General features: G+C 34.3%; 4 protein-coding genes across 5 annotated transcripts; 3 read left to right on the plus strand and 1 right to left on the minus strand.

Moving 5' to 3' along the window:
• Positions 1-1197: 1197 nt before the first annotated feature.
• LOC102629470 (calcineurin B-like protein 7) lies at positions 1198-5053 on the plus strand. Of its 2 annotated transcripts, XM_006476302.4 has the most exons (9): positions 1198-1486; positions 2351-2505; positions 2877-2959; positions 3104-3163; positions 3658-3766; positions 3924-3976; positions 4302-4382; positions 4472-4584; positions 4690-5053. In XM_006476302.4, exons 2-9 carry the CDS (start codon positions 2415-2417, stop codon positions 4742-4744), a joined length of 645 nt encoding a protein of 214 aa, XP_006476365.2. In that variant the 5' UTR covers positions 1198-1486; positions 2351-2414; the 3' UTR covers positions 4745-5053. The 2 variants fall into 2 exon arrangements, with proteins under 2 accessions (XP_006476365.2, XP_006476367.2); XM_006476304.4 differs by lacking the exon at positions 2351-2505.
• Positions 5054-5625: 572 nt separating this feature from the next.
• Positions 5626-7761, plus strand: LOC107174223 (calcineurin B-like protein 7). Its single transcript, XM_006476303.4, has 8 exons — positions 5626-5986; positions 6085-6167; positions 6322-6381; positions 6492-6600; positions 6693-6745; positions 6865-6945; positions 7032-7144; positions 7617-7761. The coding sequence occupies exons 1-8, from the start codon at positions 5917-5919 to the stop codon at positions 7687-7689; spliced, it is 642 nt and encodes a 213-aa protein (XP_006476366.2). The 5' UTR covers positions 5626-5916; the 3' UTR covers positions 7690-7761.
• LOC102619009 (GDSL esterase/lipase At5g08460) lies at positions 7580-9977 on the minus strand. Its single transcript, XM_006477446.4, has 5 exons — positions 9451-9977; positions 8960-9087; positions 8615-8854; positions 8278-8533; positions 7580-8191 (listed from the first exon to the last, which is right to left on the minus strand). The coding sequence occupies exons 1-5, from the start codon at positions 9899-9901 to the stop codon at positions 7953-7955; spliced, it is 1314 nt and encodes a 437-aa protein (XP_006477509.4). The 5' UTR covers positions 9902-9977; the 3' UTR covers positions 7580-7952.
• A 7340-nt stretch (positions 9978-17317) lies between these two features.
• LOC102630537 (phosphatidylinositol 4-kinase gamma 2) lies at positions 17318-20516 on the plus strand. The gene is made up of 2 exons (XM_006476306.4): positions 17318-19145; positions 19935-20516. The coding sequence occupies exons 1-2, from the start codon at positions 17790-17792 to the stop codon at positions 20310-20312; spliced, it is 1734 nt and encodes a 577-aa protein (XP_006476369.2). The 5' UTR covers positions 17318-17789; the 3' UTR covers positions 20313-20516.
• Positions 20517-20774: the final 258 nt, after the last annotated feature.

A 20774-nucleotide genomic window follows, 5' to 3' on the forward strand; every position in this document is an offset into this window, starting at 1 on the left:
CTAATATTTGGCTGGTTATTATAAGAAAAAGCTTGAGGGGTCAAATTTGAAAAACTGAAACGCTGCTGGCTTTTGCTCTTCATACAATTTATTTTTTCTTTGTTGTTTATTCTGACGAACGAGTTTGTATGTATATGTGTATAACTTGTTGCTGAATGAAATTCTTAATTTGCTTTAATGTAGAGAATATAACAACTAAACCAGACAAGGTTGCAAGTCAGTCAGGTTTCCACTTGTGTTCTAAAGTTTCTTATAAAATAACAACATTAATTTTTATTAAATAAACAACACCACCTGTATTGCACTGGTTTTGTTTTCAGATACAATGACTTTGTCGATAAAATACTACTTAGAGGATAATATTTTAGGAAAATTTTTAAGATTTACAGGTCTTCCTCGTTGCAGATTTATTTATTTAATTTTTAAATTTTTTTTTTTTTTTGGTCCAATGTACGTGAAGAAGCCAAGGGTTTGTAGTAAAAAGAAACTTGTTTGTAGTACGTGGGGTCTAAAGAGTTGTAAAACAAGCCAAATGCGTGCGTCTGCTAAGAATTACACTTGTCTTTTATGTAATTTTGTTTAAGCTTAAAATTGTAAAATACAAAAGTGGGGTCTTGACTATTGGGATTTGGGAGAATTACTGTGGGTGCCCGATGGCTCAACTCAGACGGAAAATGATATCGAGTGTCTTTGCAGCTGACCCCAACAAAACCAAAGGCCCACAAAACTAAAGGCCCTAGACCAGCTAGTTGCCCGCACAGGTGACATTCTAACATTAAATAATGAAATTTAAAACCTGAGAAGCTGAAAGTAAGAGACTAGAATTTTATAATTTTAAAAATAAAACATCCAAACTCCTTTTGTAAATAAATTATTTCTATTTGGATAGAACATTATAATATATTAATCTTACTCGACAATATATTGCATTAATCTTAGTAAGGTTCAATTGTTCATTTGCACGAGGATGGTAAAAATCTAACTTTTTTTATTATAAAAAAGACCTTAGAGTCCATCTGTCTTTTCTCAAAACAAAAGATATGCAACTACAAGCCGAGTCCTTATTTTTGGTAAATTACATTAGGACAAAGAAACTATCGACCAACAAGCTAATTGGGCAAAGAAATAACTCTAGACCAACAAAATTAAAAAAAAAAATGAAATTATAAATAAAACAGTGCATAGAACCACAGAAAGCGATCATATGAAATCCACCAAAATTCTCTCATTCGGCCAATTCAATGCTCAAGTTTTGTGATTAAAAAATGGGGAAAGAAGAAAGGGAGAAGGAATCAAGCTTATAATAACTGTAGGAAAATTGAAAATATGAGGCCAGGCAGATACAAGGAAGTGGCAAATATTAATATATTAAAGCCGACGCATGCATCCACGACTAGAAAAAGAAAAACAATAACGTGTCCATCAAATGTTTCAACTCTTCTCAGTTCTAACACCACCATGACCACCACCTTTCATGTCGGGCCAGGTCAGTTTCATTTTCACTCAAAGTTGTAAATCAAGTAGCACTCTTATCTGTTGATATGTTTGCTGTTATGTTTTTAAGTTCATCTTCAAGCTCGTCAGAAAAAAGGTAAGTGGCTGTTAGTACTTAGTAGTACGATGTTTGATCTTTTGACTGTTCTATTGATTCACTTTAATGGGTGGCTACATATTATGTAAGAATGGACCAGTTGCGCAATAGAGTTCATATCGTTGTATATGGTATCAGACTGTCAACTATAGTTGCTGCTTCATCATTTCCTTTTCCCTTTTTTTGGGGGCAAGAATTGTTGCTGTTACTGTTAAACCAAAGGAGTTGACTTTTTCCGCTTATGATCTCCATCAAGTTAGCAAATTAGATGATTGGAGTTGGGTGCCTGAGATTTTCAACTTCTTGGAGGTCAATTTGTTGTTATTTGGTTGTTGAAAAGTGATCCTGATGTGATGGTAGCTTTTGGGTATTTGTTTGTGAGATCAGATCTCCCCACTTAATGCTTCACATTGTGACTCTTGTGCATGGATAATATTCGAGCATTTACATCTGTAGAATTCTCACTTGTCAAAGTTCAAAACATAATGAGCCCACTAAGTGAAACCTGACATGAGATATTTTTCTTTGTCCTTTTTGAGCTTGACCTAGAGTCTTAGACATGACAAAGTCGAAATCCTAAATCCATTTTAAGAGGTATTACATCAGATGAGCTAAATGTAATTGCCAAGTTGAACAAAAACAGGGCAATGAAAGGGGCCTTATGTATTGTAGAATATAGCCAACTGGATAAGATATTGATCTTGTGCAATTTATAAGCTTAAATCTTAAGTTCATGTATCTTCCCTTTAAATGCGACAGGCATATAGACAACAGCATACTCTGCATGAATACTCAGGCTAAATAATCTTGTACTGAAATCACCATGAATGCTTTTGGGAGATGCTTTTGCATGAAGAAATCCAAACAGATACCTGGGTATGAGGATCCTATCATTCTTGCTTCTGAGACACATTGTAAGTGAAAATTATATAAGGCAATGCATTGAATCAATTTGAATCCACATCTTAAATATCTTGTTTTGAAAGTTTTCACGGTTACCTCTTGCACTTGCATCAATGTAAAATGCCAGAAGGGTTTTAAATCTAGTATTTTTTAGCATATTCTTCTAGTTCTATGGTCTCTCCTTTGAATGCGCGTATGCCATTGTCTTTTGTTGCTGCTGTGTATGAAGTGTGCATGCTTGATATATCAGCCAGTGCTAGGGCCTTGATGTGCCAAAAGTCCCAAATCAATTTGAATTTTACAAGATTTTTGCAATCTGATGTTGATCGTTGTCTGTTTTTTTAACATATCTAAACCAGAAGTGTATCTGATTTTTGGGCAGTTACTGTGAATGAAGTAGAGGCTTTGTATGATCTGTTCAAAAAGTTAAGCAGTTCAATAATTGACGATGGTCTTATTCACAAGGTATCTCCATCTCACTTTGCACCTGTGATTAGTTTTGAATACATGCCCTGCACTCTGAAAGCTTAGCTTGAGATTGCTATTGAGCTCAAATTGACATTGTATGAGAAGTGCAAATTTCATATTTACTTTTGACACTTTCTGCAGGAAGAATTCCAGCTTGCACTTTTAAGGAATAGCAGTAAGCAGAATCTTTTTGCAGACAGGGTATGCATTATATTATCAAATTACTTTCTGTTTTATGTTTTTTTTTTTAATCTAAAGTATTTGACTTAATTGAAGGCCAGTCCTGAACTAAAACCTTACTTCCTCCATTTTCTCATCACTTTTTTATTGCTTTCTCATTACATTGTGGAAAATTTTACCGTCATCATCTGGTCACTTCTTGTCACAATCTCATCAATTTTTCGTCACTTTCTCTTACTTTCTGGTCATTTCTCATAACTTTCACATAACTTTCTTGTCACTTCTCCTCAATTCTTGTAACTTCTTCTCGTATTCTCACCGCTCTCTTCATTTTTCATTGCCTTTCAGTCATTTACTGTCAATTCTCCTCACATCCTTGTAACTTCTTCTCGTATTCTCATCACATTCTTATCACTCTAATGTCCATTGTCAATCATATTGTCTAATTTCTGATCTTGTTCAATCTGACTCCATGCCACAAGTTATTCCATCTTAAGCAAGGGTTTTTATAGCAGATATTTGATTTATTTGATGTTAAGCGTAATGGGGTGATTGAATTTGGAGAATTTGTTCGGTCGCTAAGCATCTTTCACCCAAGTGCTCCTGAAGCAGAGAAAATTACATGTAAGATAATATTATTTATTATACATGACAGAAAATCGTATCTGTTCTCCTTCTTTTATGTTTGGCATTTGTATACTATATGACTTTATGTTCATAAATCTCTATGTTCCCTGTCAAATATGTTATGATCTTAAGACGGAAAATTTTGTCTTTTCAGTCGCATTTAGATTGTATGATCTTCGGGGAACTGGCTACATTGCGCGTGAAGAGGTGAATACTCAGAAAGGCTGAATATACATTGCAGCTTGCAACTGTTTTATATAATTTTAAAGTTGATGCCACTAATGATGAACCTAAACATCTATAAAGCTTTGGAGAATTTGTTTATGTCAGAAGTCTCATGCATAGAATTGCAATGATGTTAATTACTTATTGGTTTACATTAAGCTTTTCTGTGTTCTTGTATAATGATTCTTAAATTAGTTTCTATGATTCTGTCAGATGTCAATGTCATTATTCTTTATTTTAGTTATGCAATATCTGCAAATCTGATACTGACAGTCTATGCTGTAAATATGTATTATTGCTGTGGAAGCTTAAGGAAATGGTAGTATCCCTTCTGAGTGAATCAGAACTGGCACTTTCCGACGATGTTGTCGAATCAATTGTAGACAAGGTGTGCCGGATACTATACAGCTAAAAAATTTCGGTGTATTTCACTCATTCTTCTTTGAAGATTATAAACTGGGTTCTTGTTTTGTACAGACAATGATGGAGGCAGATATAAAAGGAGATGGGAAGATTGATCTGGAAGAGTGGACGGAATTTGCGGGAAGGAATCCAACTATCTTAAAGAGCATGACGCTTCCATATTTAAAGTATGTCCTCAAAGCTTACATTGAACACTGAATTCCCCTTGAGTTACTACTATTTGTACGCTGTTACTAAATTATTGATTTTTCACTTGGGCTTCCATTTTCCAGGGAAATAACTATGGCATTCCCAAGCTTTGTGCTGCACAGTGAAGCTCGATATTAGAAATAATTACCGAAGCAAATATGTGTTCAAGTTTTTTTTTCTTTTTCTTTTTTTCTCTTTAGATGCTCGAAACATGGAGAAGAAATGTCCTAATGCATTTGCGTTTGCACTTAAGCATTGAGAGGAAGAAAATATGGATTCCTCAAGGCCATTGAAATGCAGCTTAGTAAGATTAATTTTTATTAACTCTCGATCATTCTTTAGATGGAACTTGTACATTTGGTTTGTTGATTACTTCCCATGCATTTTCTTAAAAATCAATTGTATGCTGAATGTGGTTATTAAAGTACAAAAGGTTTTCCCTTTTTTTTCTCTCTTCTTTTTTTCCTTCCTTTTTATTACCCTTTTGCTGCCTTGAATTATTTAGAATCACAAAATACATGGCATGTCAAAAAAAAAAAAAAAATTAATTTAACGTGAACAATTTTATTCTACTTGCCAAGCTATTGGCATACAACGATTCTATTCCAAATAGGTTTCTAATCTCAAATAAGAGATTATTAGCCAGTTGATTTGCGCCAAAATAAAACTGGCACAAAATTTAACTTGATGGAAAATGAAATGTACGGGTGAAGAGAACATAAAAACTATCGGCTCTAGTTGTCATTAAATCAGATTCCATAGGTAGCAGCGGCAACTATCAGAACCCAGTAGTGCATTTGAAAGGTGAGCATCAGCAAATGACTTGTCAATTAAAATGCTGAAATTCATCCTATACGCATTTGTGCTACTAGATACGTTACCATAAATAGTGATCAGCATTTGTAATATCAAATTTTTTATTTTCATGGTCTTACAAACAACAGTAATAAAGAGCCGTGACACAAAAACTGGAAAAGATATCATTATTCTGCTTATTGGCAGCTTGCGGTTCATAATTAAGACGTTCAGCAAGTTCATGGGAGCCATGCTTATGAGCATCCTCACGTGGAAGTTCTGTGACTGGAACATGATGCTTGCAAATCTTTCCAAATATTCAGACAGAAACTAGAAAAGCCTAATGTGCGAACCTCTTTGAAAGCTATATACGGAATTTGATTCTTGCATATCTTTATAAATTTCAGCTGGCATGGAGCACGATGCTTGCAAATCCTTCTATTTGAACAATTACATAGTTTGCTTTTGCTTCTTAGCTCAAACAACGCCGGATCTTTGATACCTGAGCATCCTGGATGGGCTGTGTTTGCATGAAGCAACGACTAAAATCTGTAAACCATGCTGCTCTTGCTGCTCAAACCCATTGTAAGCCTCACTTTCATCGAGTAATAAATTTCGTTTGTTAGTATTTACATTCTTAGTTGACTTAGCTTTTCTTCTCTTTCCTTGCTTATGTCATGCAGTTAAAGAAACTGAAATTGAAATTTTGTATCTGCTCTTCAAGAAATTAAGCAGCTCTTTAGTTGATGATGGGATTATAAGCAAAGTAAGTTCCACTCGTTATAAACATGTACAATTGTGAATACATGATACAAGCTAATGCGATATATGAATGCAACAAAATTTGATATCATGAAGGCAAAGGATAATTCATATGTTTTTCTATGGATGAATTCATTCTGAACCTTTTCTTTATGCAGGAAGAGTTTCAGCTTGGCTTATTTAAGAACCACAAGAAGCAGAGTCTAATTGCAGATAGGGTCAGTTTCCCACTAACTTATGATGAATGACACATTTTAAGTAGTGCTGTTTTAATAGCTATGCTAATAATTTTGTTTCTGCTCTGGACGAAAATGTGTCATCTTGAAAGGTGTTTCAACTATTTGACTTGAAACGTGATGGGGGCATAGAATTTGAAGAGTTTGTTCGATCTCTGAGTATCTTCCATCCGGAAGCACCTCATGCGGAAAAAGTCAGCTGTATGCAAATTCTTCCCATCTCTGTGTCCGTGTGCCCACATCACACTCTTCCAAATAATGTGCTAAAACTTGTTAAATATCTAATATGGCAGTCGCATTTCAGTTATTCGATGTATCGCAAACAGGATTCATTGAACGCGAGGAGGTAAAGGGAATCATTTTGACATTGCTGCTTGGTGTGGCCAAATTAACTAATAGTTGTAAACGCAACTGATATCTAGATACTGATTGACTGAAGTAGTTTTGAAATCCATCTGATGAAAGGTTAAGGAGATGATTTTAGCACTGCTAAAGGAGTCAGACTTGATTCTATCCGATGACATCATTGAGGCTATTATTAACAAGGTATGATTTGCACAGGTGATTGTTAAATGGCCAGATCTATCTCAAGAACTAATGATTAAGCATATTTTCCCTTTGTATTTGCATAGGCATTTGAGGATGCAGATTTCAAAGGAGATGGAAAAATTGATCCGGAAGAGTGGAAGGAATTTGTGGCTCGCAACCCATCCTTGCTGAAGAACATGACGATTCCATATTTGAAGTAATTCCCTTCATCCAGCTTCTATGTTTTTCTTCTTACCAGAAAAAAATAATAATAATAATCATAATAATGTACGTGGAAAATTCCCAACGTGAAACTCTACATTTTAGCATCATCCAGTTATTAAAAAGCCTAATTCACTGCTTTGATACTATTTACATGTGAAATATACCTGCATACTTTATTTACGTGTTCTATCCAGCTTTGTATTTGCTTGCACTGATGCTTTTGCGTCATCAAAAATGGAAACCTCAAGAACTGAGATAATATGACCTTGAAAGTTTGAGATACTGATCCTTGATCATATGAGAAACTACGTTTTTCTATTTTTCTAATTTTTGGCCAGGGTCAAGATTACTTTGAAACTCTATTTCGACTACAGAACAGTTAAAAAAATTTGTATCTCATACAATGATCTGATTTCGAAGCCACTGAAGCCAAAATAACCATGGTATAATTCCATTTGTTGCAGGGATATTACAACTGCATTTCCTAGTTTTGTTCTCAGGCCAGACATTGAAGATGACATTAACAGCTTCCTGTGAGAAGTATATCATGGAATTATCAAGAAAGATGATACATGTAATAATATTTGTCAGTCAGAACCAGAATACATCAATTAACAATCTGGTAATGTTTTATGCATACAGCATTAAAATATCAAAGTTTTCACAATCTTCTGCCGGTATCCCTGAAAGTGTTACTCTTATCTGCAAGATATGTGAAGTAATTGGTAGAAGAGTAAACTTTAGGCCCAAATGCATAGGACATTTAGGCACAGCCCCTCTCTGTTGTTGAAGTTTCTCCATCAAATTACGCGAAATTTTGGAGCAATCATCTCCTCCAAGTTCATAGGATAGCACATTTCCGTGTGCAGGCCATTCCACACATTGTCTGCCAGGATGGCATTCACCGCATCAGTTGGATGGAACTCATCCCACCAGATATGATTTGAGGCATTGCTGCAAGCCATTTCAGGTGATAGGCACAATATCCACCCTTTATACTTCCCGAACCCACAGCAAGCATCAGTAGTAGCATTGAAACCTGAATGAAAGCAAATGTTATGAGATATTTGTGCTAATAAAAATTATCTGATTTGCAAACAGCCAAACGAATTGAGATTATCTTACCATAATGCTCGTGATTCTTGATTATGTCCATAGAACCTTCATACATGTCACAGAAGATAACAATGATATGGGGAAGCTCTTGACGAAGCTCGTCAACCATGTATCTCATTACAAAATTGAACTCCATGATCATGTTATTTATATCCTCAACACAGTCTCCATTTTCACTGTTGTACTTCCACAAGTAGTGAGGTGCACAACCAATAGGTGCCAACCCCATGAGCACCACTTTCCTCATATTCATATTGTACAGGTTCTGTACAATCAAAATTCACAACTCAGAAAGTTCAGACTAGATATTTAATGAGATCAGATAACACAATATGCACATTATTACCTTAATTTCTTGCTTCAATGTATGTGCCAAGAACTTGTTGAAAGCCCAGGGCAGGTAAACGTTTTGCACATTAGATATATTAGGCAGGTAGTAATGTATGTAGTCATTTATCCCAATTGAAATGTAAAACACTGAGTTGGAGAAAAAATGAGCTGCAGGATCTTCCCCCATATTGATAATAAACTGCTGATAGGTATCTGTGAACTGCTGAATTTGCTGTGTCAAGGAGATGCGTTGACCCTGTGACATGTTATATCAATAATGAATAATGATAAGTGTTCGATAAATCTGCGTTATCCTTGACTTCGAGAATATTATCCACAACAAAGGCAGTGGCAAGCATACCAATTGCGACCCACTTGAGAATATAATTCCGGCACCAGCAGATGCATAATTCACTCCATGAATCATGCCTTCAACGCCCCCAGTCTGGTTGAGATAACTAGGCACGAAAGGGAGCCCGAGGCGTAATGCTTATCAAATTATTCAAAGACAGAAAAGCTTAAGTCAGTAAAGTCCTGAGTTCAAATCAGTTTTCTTCAATAAAAGCAAAAGTGAGATGCATTGTACACAACGGATTCACAAACCCCATAATTCAACCAAATCAAGAATTTCCATACAAGAAAATGTAATCAACATTTCTGTGAACTTTGGCAATAAGACCAAAAAGAATGAGAGTTTTCGTTTCTTGTTCTTTCAGCAACCAAACAGATTGAAACCAGAGGAAAAGACAAATAATAATAACCCAGATAACAAACAACCTATAAGATTAAAAAGATTCGATCTTTACACTTTTTCTTGAAAGTTTTGAATAATACAATAAATAAAGAAATTACCAAGATAGTCGACTGGGATTCTTCCATTAGAGAACCTTCCAGTAGGCTGGTGAGTATCAAAGTCTCGGCCGTAAGGAAGGCGATCCGCACGAGCAAACGTGCCAAGAAAGTTATTAGTGCCACTGTCGACAGAGGAGTCGCCGATAACGAACAAGGCAGGGACAAGGGGATGAGACTCTGGTGACGGTGCTTGTACTGATGCTGGTGTCGGGGATGGAGATTGAGATTGAGATGGAGAGATTGAGGAAGGTGATATTGATATATGACTAATTGGGATCGAGCTCGGAGAGTAGTTGAAGAAATCTTCAGGGAATTCGAGAGCTCTTGAGGGGTTAAAGATGGCAGATAGCGTTAAAGCTGAAACGAGAAGAGCAAGACTCGTCGCCATTTTGCTTTGGACGTGAGCAATTGAGGAAGCAATTGGCGGGTAAGAAGTAGTAGTTGAATGCATAAACCGAAAACGAAATTAACCACCAATACGCATCGTTTAGCTTAACCCTTTTATGTTGATTGCGAGGAATAATTTGAGGGGTGTTTTTAGAAGTACTCCAAACAGATCCCTGGGCTTCTTTTATCATCACACCACAGCATATAAGATGTTAAAACATGGGTGTGAATAGCGGTACTCTTTATCGAGTGCTTGTTAGTTGTTATGGCGAGCCCATTTATGGCTATGGGGTTGATGTTCTCAATTGGGTCCGAATCAGTACAACTGTAGCTGTTGTCTTTCGATGGGCCGTTTATAAACACCGTCAAGTTACGGAGTTACACAAGCGGCAGAAAGGGGTGTGAGGAATTATACAAAAAGACAAATACAGCGGCAAGTCGGCAATAACTGAATATTTTTTGCCGACCACGACTCAACACCTTTCGCAACGGCTACGAGGAGCGTCAACTGATTATTTCCAGACTGACACGAGTCTGAAAGTATCTTTGAAAAGAGAGTGCTGCTCTCCAACTCCAACTTCAGAGCAAATAAATAAATGCGAACAGTAGCATTCTGACACGTGGCAAGCCAGTTGGCGACAGTCACCGAATCAAAATGTAAAGAACAGGTGGCAGTGGGAGCATAATATTTGTAAGGTAATCGGTTACTTCTTTTGGGTAACAATTTTAATTTATATTTGTGACAAATCAGGTTTTAGTTGTTGCGGTTCTGGTTACAAACACGGTTTGCGTTGTGAAGGAAAATATTTTGGTTAGAGAAATAGTGTTACGGTTGAAAATTATAACTTTTTTAGATTGAAAAAAAAAAAAAAAAAAAAACAACAACAATTGCTAGAGCTGCGATATTTGAAAGATTTGATTTGTGGAGCTACAACATGGAGACCACAATTTTACTTTACCCGGAAGTCATTTCGCTTTGCGTAGACTATATGAAAATCTTTTTAACCAAAGGAGGAGAGAGACATTATAAGTATAAATTACAAACACAATCACAATCAGTTGAGTAACCACCATTTAAATTCACTGCAATTTAATGTACCTAAAGAATTTGATTTTCTTTTCTATTGTTTTTATTTAATTTTAGATTTAATATGCTCATTTAAAGTGATTTTGTTGATGATTTTTTTTTTGAACTTATTTTTATATATTTATTGTCAGTAGGGACAAATAAAATTTTTAGTTGAAATTAAAACATAATTTTCTAGGGAAAAAAAAAAAACAGATCTAGCGATAGCAGCCCTATATGGCTCTACCATTGATCACTGTCACAATTACAGTTATAAATCTAATTTCTATTTAAATTCTAATTACAATTATAATTAAAACTACAATTGTTTCATAAAATCATTCTATAGTCATATTGTTGGGACCAAATCAATTTTATTACTTTGACGAAGATATAATTTAATAAACGTTTAGTTGCAAAAATTAATGTTTTAACTTAATTATCCTTAATATAAGTGATATAAAAGTAAAATTAGCACTTCGTTAATTATTAATGAAAGGAAGAAGTCAAATTCAATGTAGACACATTGCACAAAATTAATTTGACATCTTTACTTTCATAAATTTTGCTTCTATTGCTTCTCAAAAGATGGCATGGGTAATTTGTTGCAGTCGGTCGAAGATAACTTTACATTTGTTAATCTCACTATTATCTTTTTACTATTTGAGCCGGTTACTGTCATAATTATATTTAATTCTAATGGCCACAGAAACATAGTTTGTTAGATCCAATGGCTAAGTTAGAGCAAATCCAACTTAGCCGAACCCATAGAAAAAATTTTCCACTCAACTCTCTGACAGAGATTTTAATATATTAAGTAACTTTTCACCACGATAATACTATTTTCCAAAGAATGAAATTAGATTTTTTTTTAATTGATCAACCTAATAGCAACTCAATCCCCTATTTCGAATATCAGACCTCTTATTTTGGACAAAGTAATTTTATTATTTCAACTAAATGTTACTCGTCGATTTATTTAAAATTACATTATAATGTACTCATAATATATATAATGTATTGGGAGTCTAGATTGATGTAATTATAATATGGTTTCTGAAATTCTTGCTAAACAACCAATAAGAAGATTAATTGAGTTTTAAAAATTTCTTCAATAATAACTCCACAATTAAACTCCAACAACTACCACCATACAAAAACAACAATAACCACAATCAATAAGTAATTAAGAGACAATGGTAGATAAAACAGTCATAATACTTTTTCGCTCAAGTGCGCATGAATTTATATGAATAAGTAAGTAAAAGTTTAAGGGTGTTTAGAAATATTAAATTTTAGTTTAGATGAACCTAAAAAATGATTTAGAGTTGAGTTTATATAGATAAATATAAAAATTAGCCGTTACGAGCACAAAACAAAAATCTGTGCATAATTGATTCACCGGTTTGCTGATGTGGCTAGTTAGCATTGAAGGATTTTAGAACATACTAGTCTATGGCCATGGGAAAATCAATTCACTGGTTAATCACTAGACAACTTAATAATCACAAAATGGTTCGTTGGTTTAGCTAAACCGGTTCGCAGCTTTGGCTTATCCTAACTTTGAAAATTCTGCATTTTGGTCCATGTTTGCAAACTTTTCTCTATTTACAAAAGTGCCAAAATTTTTAAAATATCATCAAATAAGTTCTCTTTTAAATTTCCAAAAATACTACAACGACCATACAAGCTTTTGATATTTTTAAATTTATTGAAACTTTTCAAAACCTTTACAAATCAATCCATATACTTGGAAGAAACTCATCCAATTTTGATAACAACTTCCATTTTTCTTCAAGTATAGAAAACATAACTTATGAAAACAAAGATAGATTTGATTGCCAAGATCATGATAAAACTTGAGTTTTTAAATGTTTGACCATGCATAAATCCAACAAACTAAATTTACAAGAATTATGAAAATGAACATGACCTAAGCTAGTGTTCTTCACATTTGAGTCTTGATTTGACAAGAATGTTCTTGAGTCCTATGAGTTTGATATCACATGAATGACTTTTAGTCTTCAAGGACTAATGAGATTCAAAAGTGTTTTTTTTTTTTTATTATCTTGTTATCGTCAAAATCAAAATTTGTAAGACCCTTTATATTAGCAATTTTGATTTACTATATATACTATAGTTCACAAGTTTATCAAGCAAAAATGAGTCTAAATCCTTACAAATTATATATTAGCTTTGAGGTTTTGTTGTGTGGAACTAAAAATTTTTACCGTTATATATAGTATATGTCAAGAGTTTGTTATTCATAACTTGAAAATTCCTATTTAATAAAGATAAGATAGACCATACATATATAAATATTTATGATAAAAGATACAAAGTATGTGGAAACTCAAATTTCTTATCCTCCAATATAGAAGAAAACCTGTTTACCATAGAATCAAGTACAAGCAGCCACACAATTAGGCTTTGCTTTTCAAATGTTCAATATACTCTTAAAAATTAGATTTAAAAAAAGTCCTTGCGCTAGTACAACTTTTTAAGTTCAGTTTCTTTTAAAAGAAAAGGGCAAAAAAAAAAAAAAAAAAAAGAACATACATAAATCTTTATTGTAGGGTCAATAACCACATGAGGAATCATGATCTAGGCTCGTAAGGCACTTTATTATCTGTATTTTATTTATCATTTCAACTTTTTTTTTTGATATTAATCACGAGGTATCTTAGGGAGGACCCCAACTGTGGGAGGTATCTTTAAGTCCGTGAGGCATCTTTAAGTCCGTACCACAACCCAGACTAGAAGTCCCCGCTCGAATCGAGAGGCACATGTTCTCCCAACAAAGGCGACTTCCCTGCGACTCGAACTGGGGAGCAAACCCAGTCAAGCTACTTAAGAGGACTCCATTGCCAGTGGAGCCAACACTTTCTTGGTTCATTTCAACTTCGTTTTATTTTATCTAATAATCGAACATTATTGACATTCCCGTGTAAAGTGCGCCACAACTAAAGGGAACTGCAAAAGAAAGAATCAAGATTGAGGCCTGCATGTCCCGCTCTTTTAACTTGAAAATTTGAATGATGGATGATGATTCAGTTTTCTCCTTTCTCCTGTAATGTAAATTAAATTCAAAGCCAAAAGCCAATCGCATTGCATTGAAACTCCCGTTTAGGTGCATGCATTCCCGTGTAAAGTGAACCTTCCTTTCTGCCGGTTACGTCGCTGCTGCAATCCCACCTCCTTTTGCTCGTTAAAGGAAACAACAAAGCTCGTGCACGCATCCATCATTGTTCATTAACCAATTGATGGCTTATTATTAATTAAATATCATCAAACCGCCCTTTTAATTAAATTATCACAAAGCAGCAGAGTGCGTTGTATAATCTAATTTTTTAATAGGAGCAAAATTTTAAGTTAGTCTTCATATATTTTTAAATTTTCAATAAATTTTATGTTGTAATATTGATATAGGGAGATTGTTAGTTTTTCTCATACCAAAATCAATAAATAACATTTACCCTTATTGTTTTCATAATATTCATAAACTCTATTGGTACAAAAAATTTAAAATGAAAAGAGGAGTAAATGGATCATTTACTTGATAATATATCTTGGGAATATAAAATATACATTTGTTATAAGAAAAGTGTTTAAGAAAATAACAAAAATACAAAAAAAAACTTATTATTAATTTTTTTTCATACCAAGATATATATATATACACACACACACACACACATATTTCTCATTTTAGTACTTAATTTTTCTTATTTTAATTTATCTTTATATTATTTATTTAATTTATAATAAATATCAATAAAATATATTTAAAAATAAAAAAATTATCCACTGACTACTTGATTTTTCAGATTTTATTAAAAATACACAAACATTTATCTACCGACCACTGATTTTTCGTGCTTTATAATCAATGCTCCACTTTTTCCTCAACAATGTCAAGGGACCTAACGAAATATTGGTCTAATGACTTTTTTTTCCTCTAAATACAAGATGCCTATTTTGCCCTAACTAATTAAAATTAAACAATGCCCCTCCCAAATTCTCATGATTCGAGTAATCTAGTACCAATGAGAAATAAAAGCATCCACAACGAGAGCCATCTTAATTATCTAGGTCGGAGAAAATGCACGTCGAGTAATCTATAGTACCAATCTTCTCAAACGATGACCCCAAGCAAAAGAGATGCTCCTCGGCCTTCTTGTTACTCACATTTTTTTTTTCCTCCTTTTGCTCTCATATTATATAAATCATTTAGAAAGGGCAGATCTTCTATAATATCACAATTCCAAATCTACAATTTCTTCACAATGGATTATAATTAGAATATTGATGATGAGATTTTTCATCATGATGAATATTGATGCTTAGATTGTGATAATAATGAAGATGGAGAAACTGATTTGTGGTGGTGGTGGTGATGATGAATATCATCAGTAACACTAACAATATTTAGTTTAGATGATATTTTTATTCTTTTGGTGTCGGCAATAATTTAATGGGTTATAACACGGAGGAGTGATTCACTTCTTAAACTTTAGGTGGATTATTGTCCAAAAAAAAAATTATGTATTTTTTATAAAGGGTTAAGAGCAGGTGATTGGTGGATAATTTTTTTTTTTTCTAATCATGTTTGAATGACGTCGTTTTTGGATGTTCAAGTAAAATAACAATTTTAACCATACGACGTCATTAAAAATCTAACAAAGTTAAGATGGCAACAAACAACTAAAATACTTTGTAAACTTCAAGTGTATTTCTGCACACAAAAAAATTACGTAGTTTAAAAAAAAATTAAGTGCTAAGAAGATAATTGCCCTTAAAAATAAGAATAATAATATAAATTTATGTTGTAAAGGGTTATTAACATTATAAAAATAATAAAGAGATAATATATATATATATTTGTTGAAAATAATAATATATATTGATTTTAGTACGAGAAGGTTAACAATTTTCCAATTGTTATATTATAAGCTCCTTTCTCAAAAAAAAAAAAATCATTAATGTTTTAAATTTTTAGGCACAACTTGTGTTTTAATCATCGACTCTTGGGTCTAGAGACAGAATAATACATTAAGCGACAAAAGCGCTCAGCACTTTTGAAGATATGCTTTAATTTGAGCATCTTTTTCAAATGCAACGGCAACGAACTTGGTACTTGAACCCAACGGATCAATACACTAAAAAAACAATAATACGAAATGAAAATAATAATAATAATAATAATAAGATCAAAGGTTAAGAACCTCAATTTATGCCGCTAATTAGCTCATAATATATTGATTTGTTTGTGTCTCAAAACTTGCATTTTATTAGAGCATAATTTTGCTCGGTGTTATCATTATTTTTTGGATACTGTATGGTGCGAAAATGTTTAGTAAATATATTACGATTTGCTGTGAAAGTATCAAAATATTTATGACATTTTTTTTTAATTTTTCTACAATTGTTTGTTAAGGATATATAGACTTTTAAAATAAAATTAAATAGTTTTTACTTGATAGTTAGTGTTTACCAAACACCCATTAATTAGTCTTAAAAAATATTATTTTAACTAAATAACATGAGTTAATATCCACAACACCATATTATCATACAAACCTTTATATTGATAAGTTGTGTTTTGTTTAATTAGGAAGCTATATTAAAAGAATATAAGGATTATTGGAGTTTATGGATTTGTAATCTATTCATGTAAAAACATTAATTGAGTTCTAGAAAATTTCTATATGTTTGGTGAGGGACTTTATAAAAGAATCATGAAACATAATATTGCTATAGTTACCATTGTTCGAGTCATTGGATGGTAAAGTAATAATCTTACAAATATAAAATTTATTAACTAATAAATGATACATGAATTGGAACTCAAATTGAAATACAAATATTAAGGATTTCTAATATTATTATGTAATAAAGCAATTAAATTTAAATATGGGAATTAAACTGAACACCCTTTTAAGAGATTGATGTGTAATTTGAGCATCTTTTAAAAAAGTAACCACACATGAAACCTACACTTTCATTAATTTTTCAAAATTAGCATTCAGTAATTTATGCATGCATTTCGGTTACACATAACACATGATAAATGATTAGTAAAATCTTACGTCGGAAAATCCTAATCCAAACAGTATACTGCCTCCTCGTGTCCGTGTACACATACGAAGTATGTGTATCAAAATGCTAAGTATCAAGAATAAAAATGCTAAGTATCAAAGTATGGTTATACGCTATAACTGCCAAGGCTGAAATTGGAGATACTAAAGGGGCTTTGTAGTAATTACGAGCTATGACCTTCCACGAAGTTACTCAGTGGGGAAACAGAGGCACGTCGTCATCTTAAAAAATATATATTTTTTGAAAGATCTTCTTTTTAAATTTTAATAGCCAACAAACGGCCGCTACAAATCACAAACGTCGTCGTATAAACATTCAAAAAAATTGAAGCACGTTCCGTCATTGTCGTAGGGTCAAAAGCTTATAAAGAGCACAACGGCTACAATGCCGTTCTCTCCTCTCTCTTGTATCGACGACGACGACAGTTTTAACGGTCCAGAGAAACTCGGCGAAAATGTCGCCCTCCCGGCGAGGCAACGTCTAAAATTAATCGGCAATCAATCGCCAATCAACAGATCTTTAAAACTCAAATTTATCGCTCATTCCTATTCGATTCTTTCTGAGGGCAAAGAATCCGCATTCAATCTTCCCTTCCCTTCTTGCTCCACAAAAATGTACAGCAATCCCTTTGATGCAGTTTCTGATATAATCTCTCTACATTGAACCCAGAAGCTGGCACATCTTGATGCTCATCTAATTTCAGCTTCTGGGTTTGGTTAAATTTTTCAAATTCAATTGTAAATTTCTTTTGCTTTTTGAATAAAGCTCCATATTTTTTTTTCCAAATATGTCTGCTGCTGATATTGCATTGAATCCAATTCATCATTCTCCTGGTTACTGTAATAACCTAACAGGGCGGTCTTCAAGCGAGTCAATTTTGATATATTTAAGCGTTTCTGGTTCTTTAGTACCAATGCGTGTGCTAGAGACTGATTCGATTGAATCAGTGAAGCTCAGGATTCAAACATGTAAAGGGTTTGTAGTGAAGAAGCAAAAGCTTGTGTTTGGAGGGAGGGAGTTAGCACGTAATCATTCACTTGTTAAAGATTATGGTGTCACTGGTGGTAATGTTTTACATTTGGTGCTTAAGTTGTCTGATCTTTTGCTTATAACTGTTAGGACCAGTTGTGGGAAAGAATTAGAGTTTCATATTGATAGGTATCGAAATGTTGGGTATTTGAAGCAAAGGATTGCTAGGAAAGGGAAAGGTTTTGTTGATGTTGTTGATCAGGAGATATTTTGTGATGGTGAGAAGCTCGATGACCAGAGATTGATCGATGACATTTGTAAGGATAATGATGCTGTCATTCATTTGTTGGTTCAGAAATCTGCTAAAGTGAGGGCTAAGCCTGTTGAGAAGGATTTTGAACTCTCTGTTGTAGCAGCCGAATCAAATGAGAGAACAGATAGAGTAGATGAGGGAGAGAAACCATCGAAAGAGTTTCGTGTTGTACCTAGAGAGCCAATTGTCAGAGATTTCTGGTTGGAACCTGTTATTCTTAATCCCAAGCTGAAATTGTCATCAGTGATGTGGGATTTGATTAACTCCGCGTTTGATGGGTTGGAAAGAGGTAATAAACCCATTAGATCATCTGATGGTACAGGAGGGACTTATTTCATGCAAGATTCAACGGGACATGAGTATGTTTCCGTGTTTAAGCCCATTGACGAGGAGCCTAAGGCTGTGAACAATCCCCGGGGACTGCCTGTGTCATTGGATGGTGAAGGATTGAAGAGAGGGACTAGGGTTGGAGAAGGAGCATTGAGGGAAGTTGCAGCGTATGTATTGGATCATCCTAAGAGTGGTCCCCGCTCACTATCTGGTGAAACAATGGGCTTTGCTGGCATACCTCCTACAGTTATGGTTCGGTGCTTGCATGAAGGATTTAACCATCCAGAGGGTTACGAACATGCACTGAAAAATGTTAAGCTCGGATCATTGCAGATGTTCATGAAAAATGATGCGAATTGTGAGGACATGGGCCCAGGAACTTTCCCTGTGGAGGAGGTACACAAGATCAGTGTGTTTGACATAAGAATGGCGAATGCAGATAGACATGCTGGTAATATATTGATTGGAAAGGGGGACAATGGTCAGACTGTGCTCATTCCAATTGACCACGGCTACTGCTTGCCTGAGAATGTGAGTTTTTTTTTCTTTTTTCATTCTGTTCACAACATCTTTGCTATCAATAGTTTTACTGATGTCACTCTTTGCTATGGAGTGCTTTACATTTATTGCATTACAAATTTGGAATTATAATTATACGTCCATATGATCAGCTTAGATGTAGTTAAAAGGGATGATTGAGTTGTATGCAAATTATTATTTCAATTGAAGTTAAAGATAGATTGCCATAATTGTCAGATAGTTGCATAAAAGGGATGGAAAAGTTGAGGGCTTAAGTTGGCTTTGTGTTGAAGAATTCATAAGATATATTTTTTTTTCAAACATGGATTTTTGAGGGTCAGACAAGATAAGTGGAATGGCTCAGAGCTGATTCTTAGGTAAAACAAATTTGCTACAAGTTGGTCAATCTACATGAATGTGCCTAGCAGCCATTTCTGACCCCCTGATCAAGTTTTGGAAGATTTTGTTTTGGACCCCCCACCCTCTCTTCAATTTGAAACAAGTAGTCTAGAGAAGTCTGGCCCTTCTCGTGTCAAAGTTTTGTTGATTCAGCTCAGCGACACTGTGGTGATTGTTTCAGATGACATTTTCACTGATTGGCATTATTAGTATTTGTTTATCTCTCTACTCCCATCATCTTGGTCAGGGGTAATAGATATATATTTCTTTCACCGGAGCAATTTTTAAACTTGAGAGTGGTACTGCATGGGCTGTAACCACCGCTTTCTTAACCATACTTGATAATAGTAAAGAAATGCTTATTCAGATTTTGAAATTATAAATCTTTTGATGGATTTGCAGTTTGAAGATTGCACATTTGATTGGCTTTACTGGCCACAAGCTCGTGAGCCTTATTCTCCTCAGACTGTTGACTACATAAAGTCACTGGATGCTGAACAGGACATTGAACTATTGAAATTCTATGGATGGAACATTCCACTTGAGTGTGCCCGAACACTCCGTATCTCCACCATGCTTTTGAAGAAAGGCGTAGAGAGAGGTCTCTCTGCTTTTTCCATTGGAAGCATCATGTGTAGAGAAACTGTGAATAAGGAATCTGTTATAGAGGAAATTGTTCGTGAAGCACAGGATTCCTTGCTTCCTGGCATCAGTGAAGCTGCATTTCTCGAAACCGTATCCAAAATCATGGACTACCGGCTTGACAAACTCACAAATTAAATTCGCCTGGTTCGTGTATACTTTGTATGTATTAATGAACAAACAGTCCATTTTTGGATGGACTGATGCAGTGCTCAAGTATGGTACTAGATGGGCCTAAAGCGTTTTTATTCCTTTCGCTTCTGTCAACTGTTACTCGATTTGTTCTGGAATGTTGAACAGAAGTTTAAGATGATGAATAATAAGAGTCTCTAAGATTATATAGATTGCAGGGCTTTGACTCGAACAGGATCTTAAAATCCCGGATACTTGTACGTTGATCTCTAGGGTGTATCGGTTTAAGATCTTGGGGGGTTAAAGGCAACCAAAGTAGCGCAGATTCGCTTTCTTTCAAAATGTGTAAGTCTTGATGTCAATCTTTGCCGGAAAATTATACAGAGAGACGATATTGGAAGCCAATGATGCATATGCAGCATGGGTATGGTTCTTTTCAGGTTTTATGAGTGATTCTGCTGTTTTCTT

Source organism: Citrus sinensis, chromosome 3, assembly GCF_022201045.2.
Source record: "Citrus sinensis cultivar Valencia sweet orange chromosome 3, DVS_A1.0, whole genome shotgun sequence".
Lineage (NCBI taxonomy): Eukaryota > Viridiplantae > Streptophyta > Magnoliopsida > Sapindales > Rutaceae > Citrus > Citrus sinensis.

Coding starts and splice junctions, on each gene's coding strand:
- LOC102629470 (XM_006476304.4), top strand. CDS start 1,327: ATGAGGCCAGGCAGATACAAGGAAGTGGCAAATATTAATATATTAAAG. Junction 1,487..2,876: donor CACCTTTCATGTCGGGCCAG/GTCAGTTTCATT, acceptor ATTTTTGGGCAG/TTACTGTGAATGAAGTAGAG. Junction 4,585..4,689: donor ATGACGCTTCCATATTTAAA/GTATGTCCTCAA, acceptor TCCATTTTCCAG/GGAAATAACTATGGCATTCC.
- LOC107174223 (XM_006476303.4), top strand. CDS start 5,917: ATGGGCTGTGTTTGCATGAAGCAACGACTAAAATCTGTAAACCATGCT. Junction 6,601..6,692: donor TCATGCGGAAAAAGTCAGCT/GTATGCAAATTC, acceptor CTAATATGGCAG/TCGCATTTCAGTTATTCGAT. Junction 6,746..6,864: donor GATTCATTGAACGCGAGGAG/GTAAAGGGAATC, acceptor ATCTGATGAAAG/GTTAAGGAGATGATTTTAGC.
- LOC102619009 (XM_006477446.4), bottom strand. CDS start 9,901: ATGCATTCAACTACTACTTCTTACCCGCCAATTGCTTCCTCAATTGCT. Junction 9,088..9,450: donor AATCCCAGTCGACTATCTTG/GTAATTTCTTTA, acceptor TAATTTGATAAG/CATTACGCCTCGGGCTCCCT. Junction 8,855..8,959: donor TCTCAAGTGGGTCGCAATTG/GTATGCTTGCCA, acceptor AACATGTCACAG/GGTCAACGCATCTCCTTGAC.
- LOC102630537 (XM_006476306.4), top strand. CDS start 17,790: ATGTCTGCTGCTGATATTGCATTGAATCCAATTCATCATTCTCCTGGT. Junction 19,146..19,934: donor GCTACTGCTTGCCTGAGAAT/GTGAGTTTTTTT, acceptor ATGGATTTGCAG/TTTGAAGATTGCACATTTGA.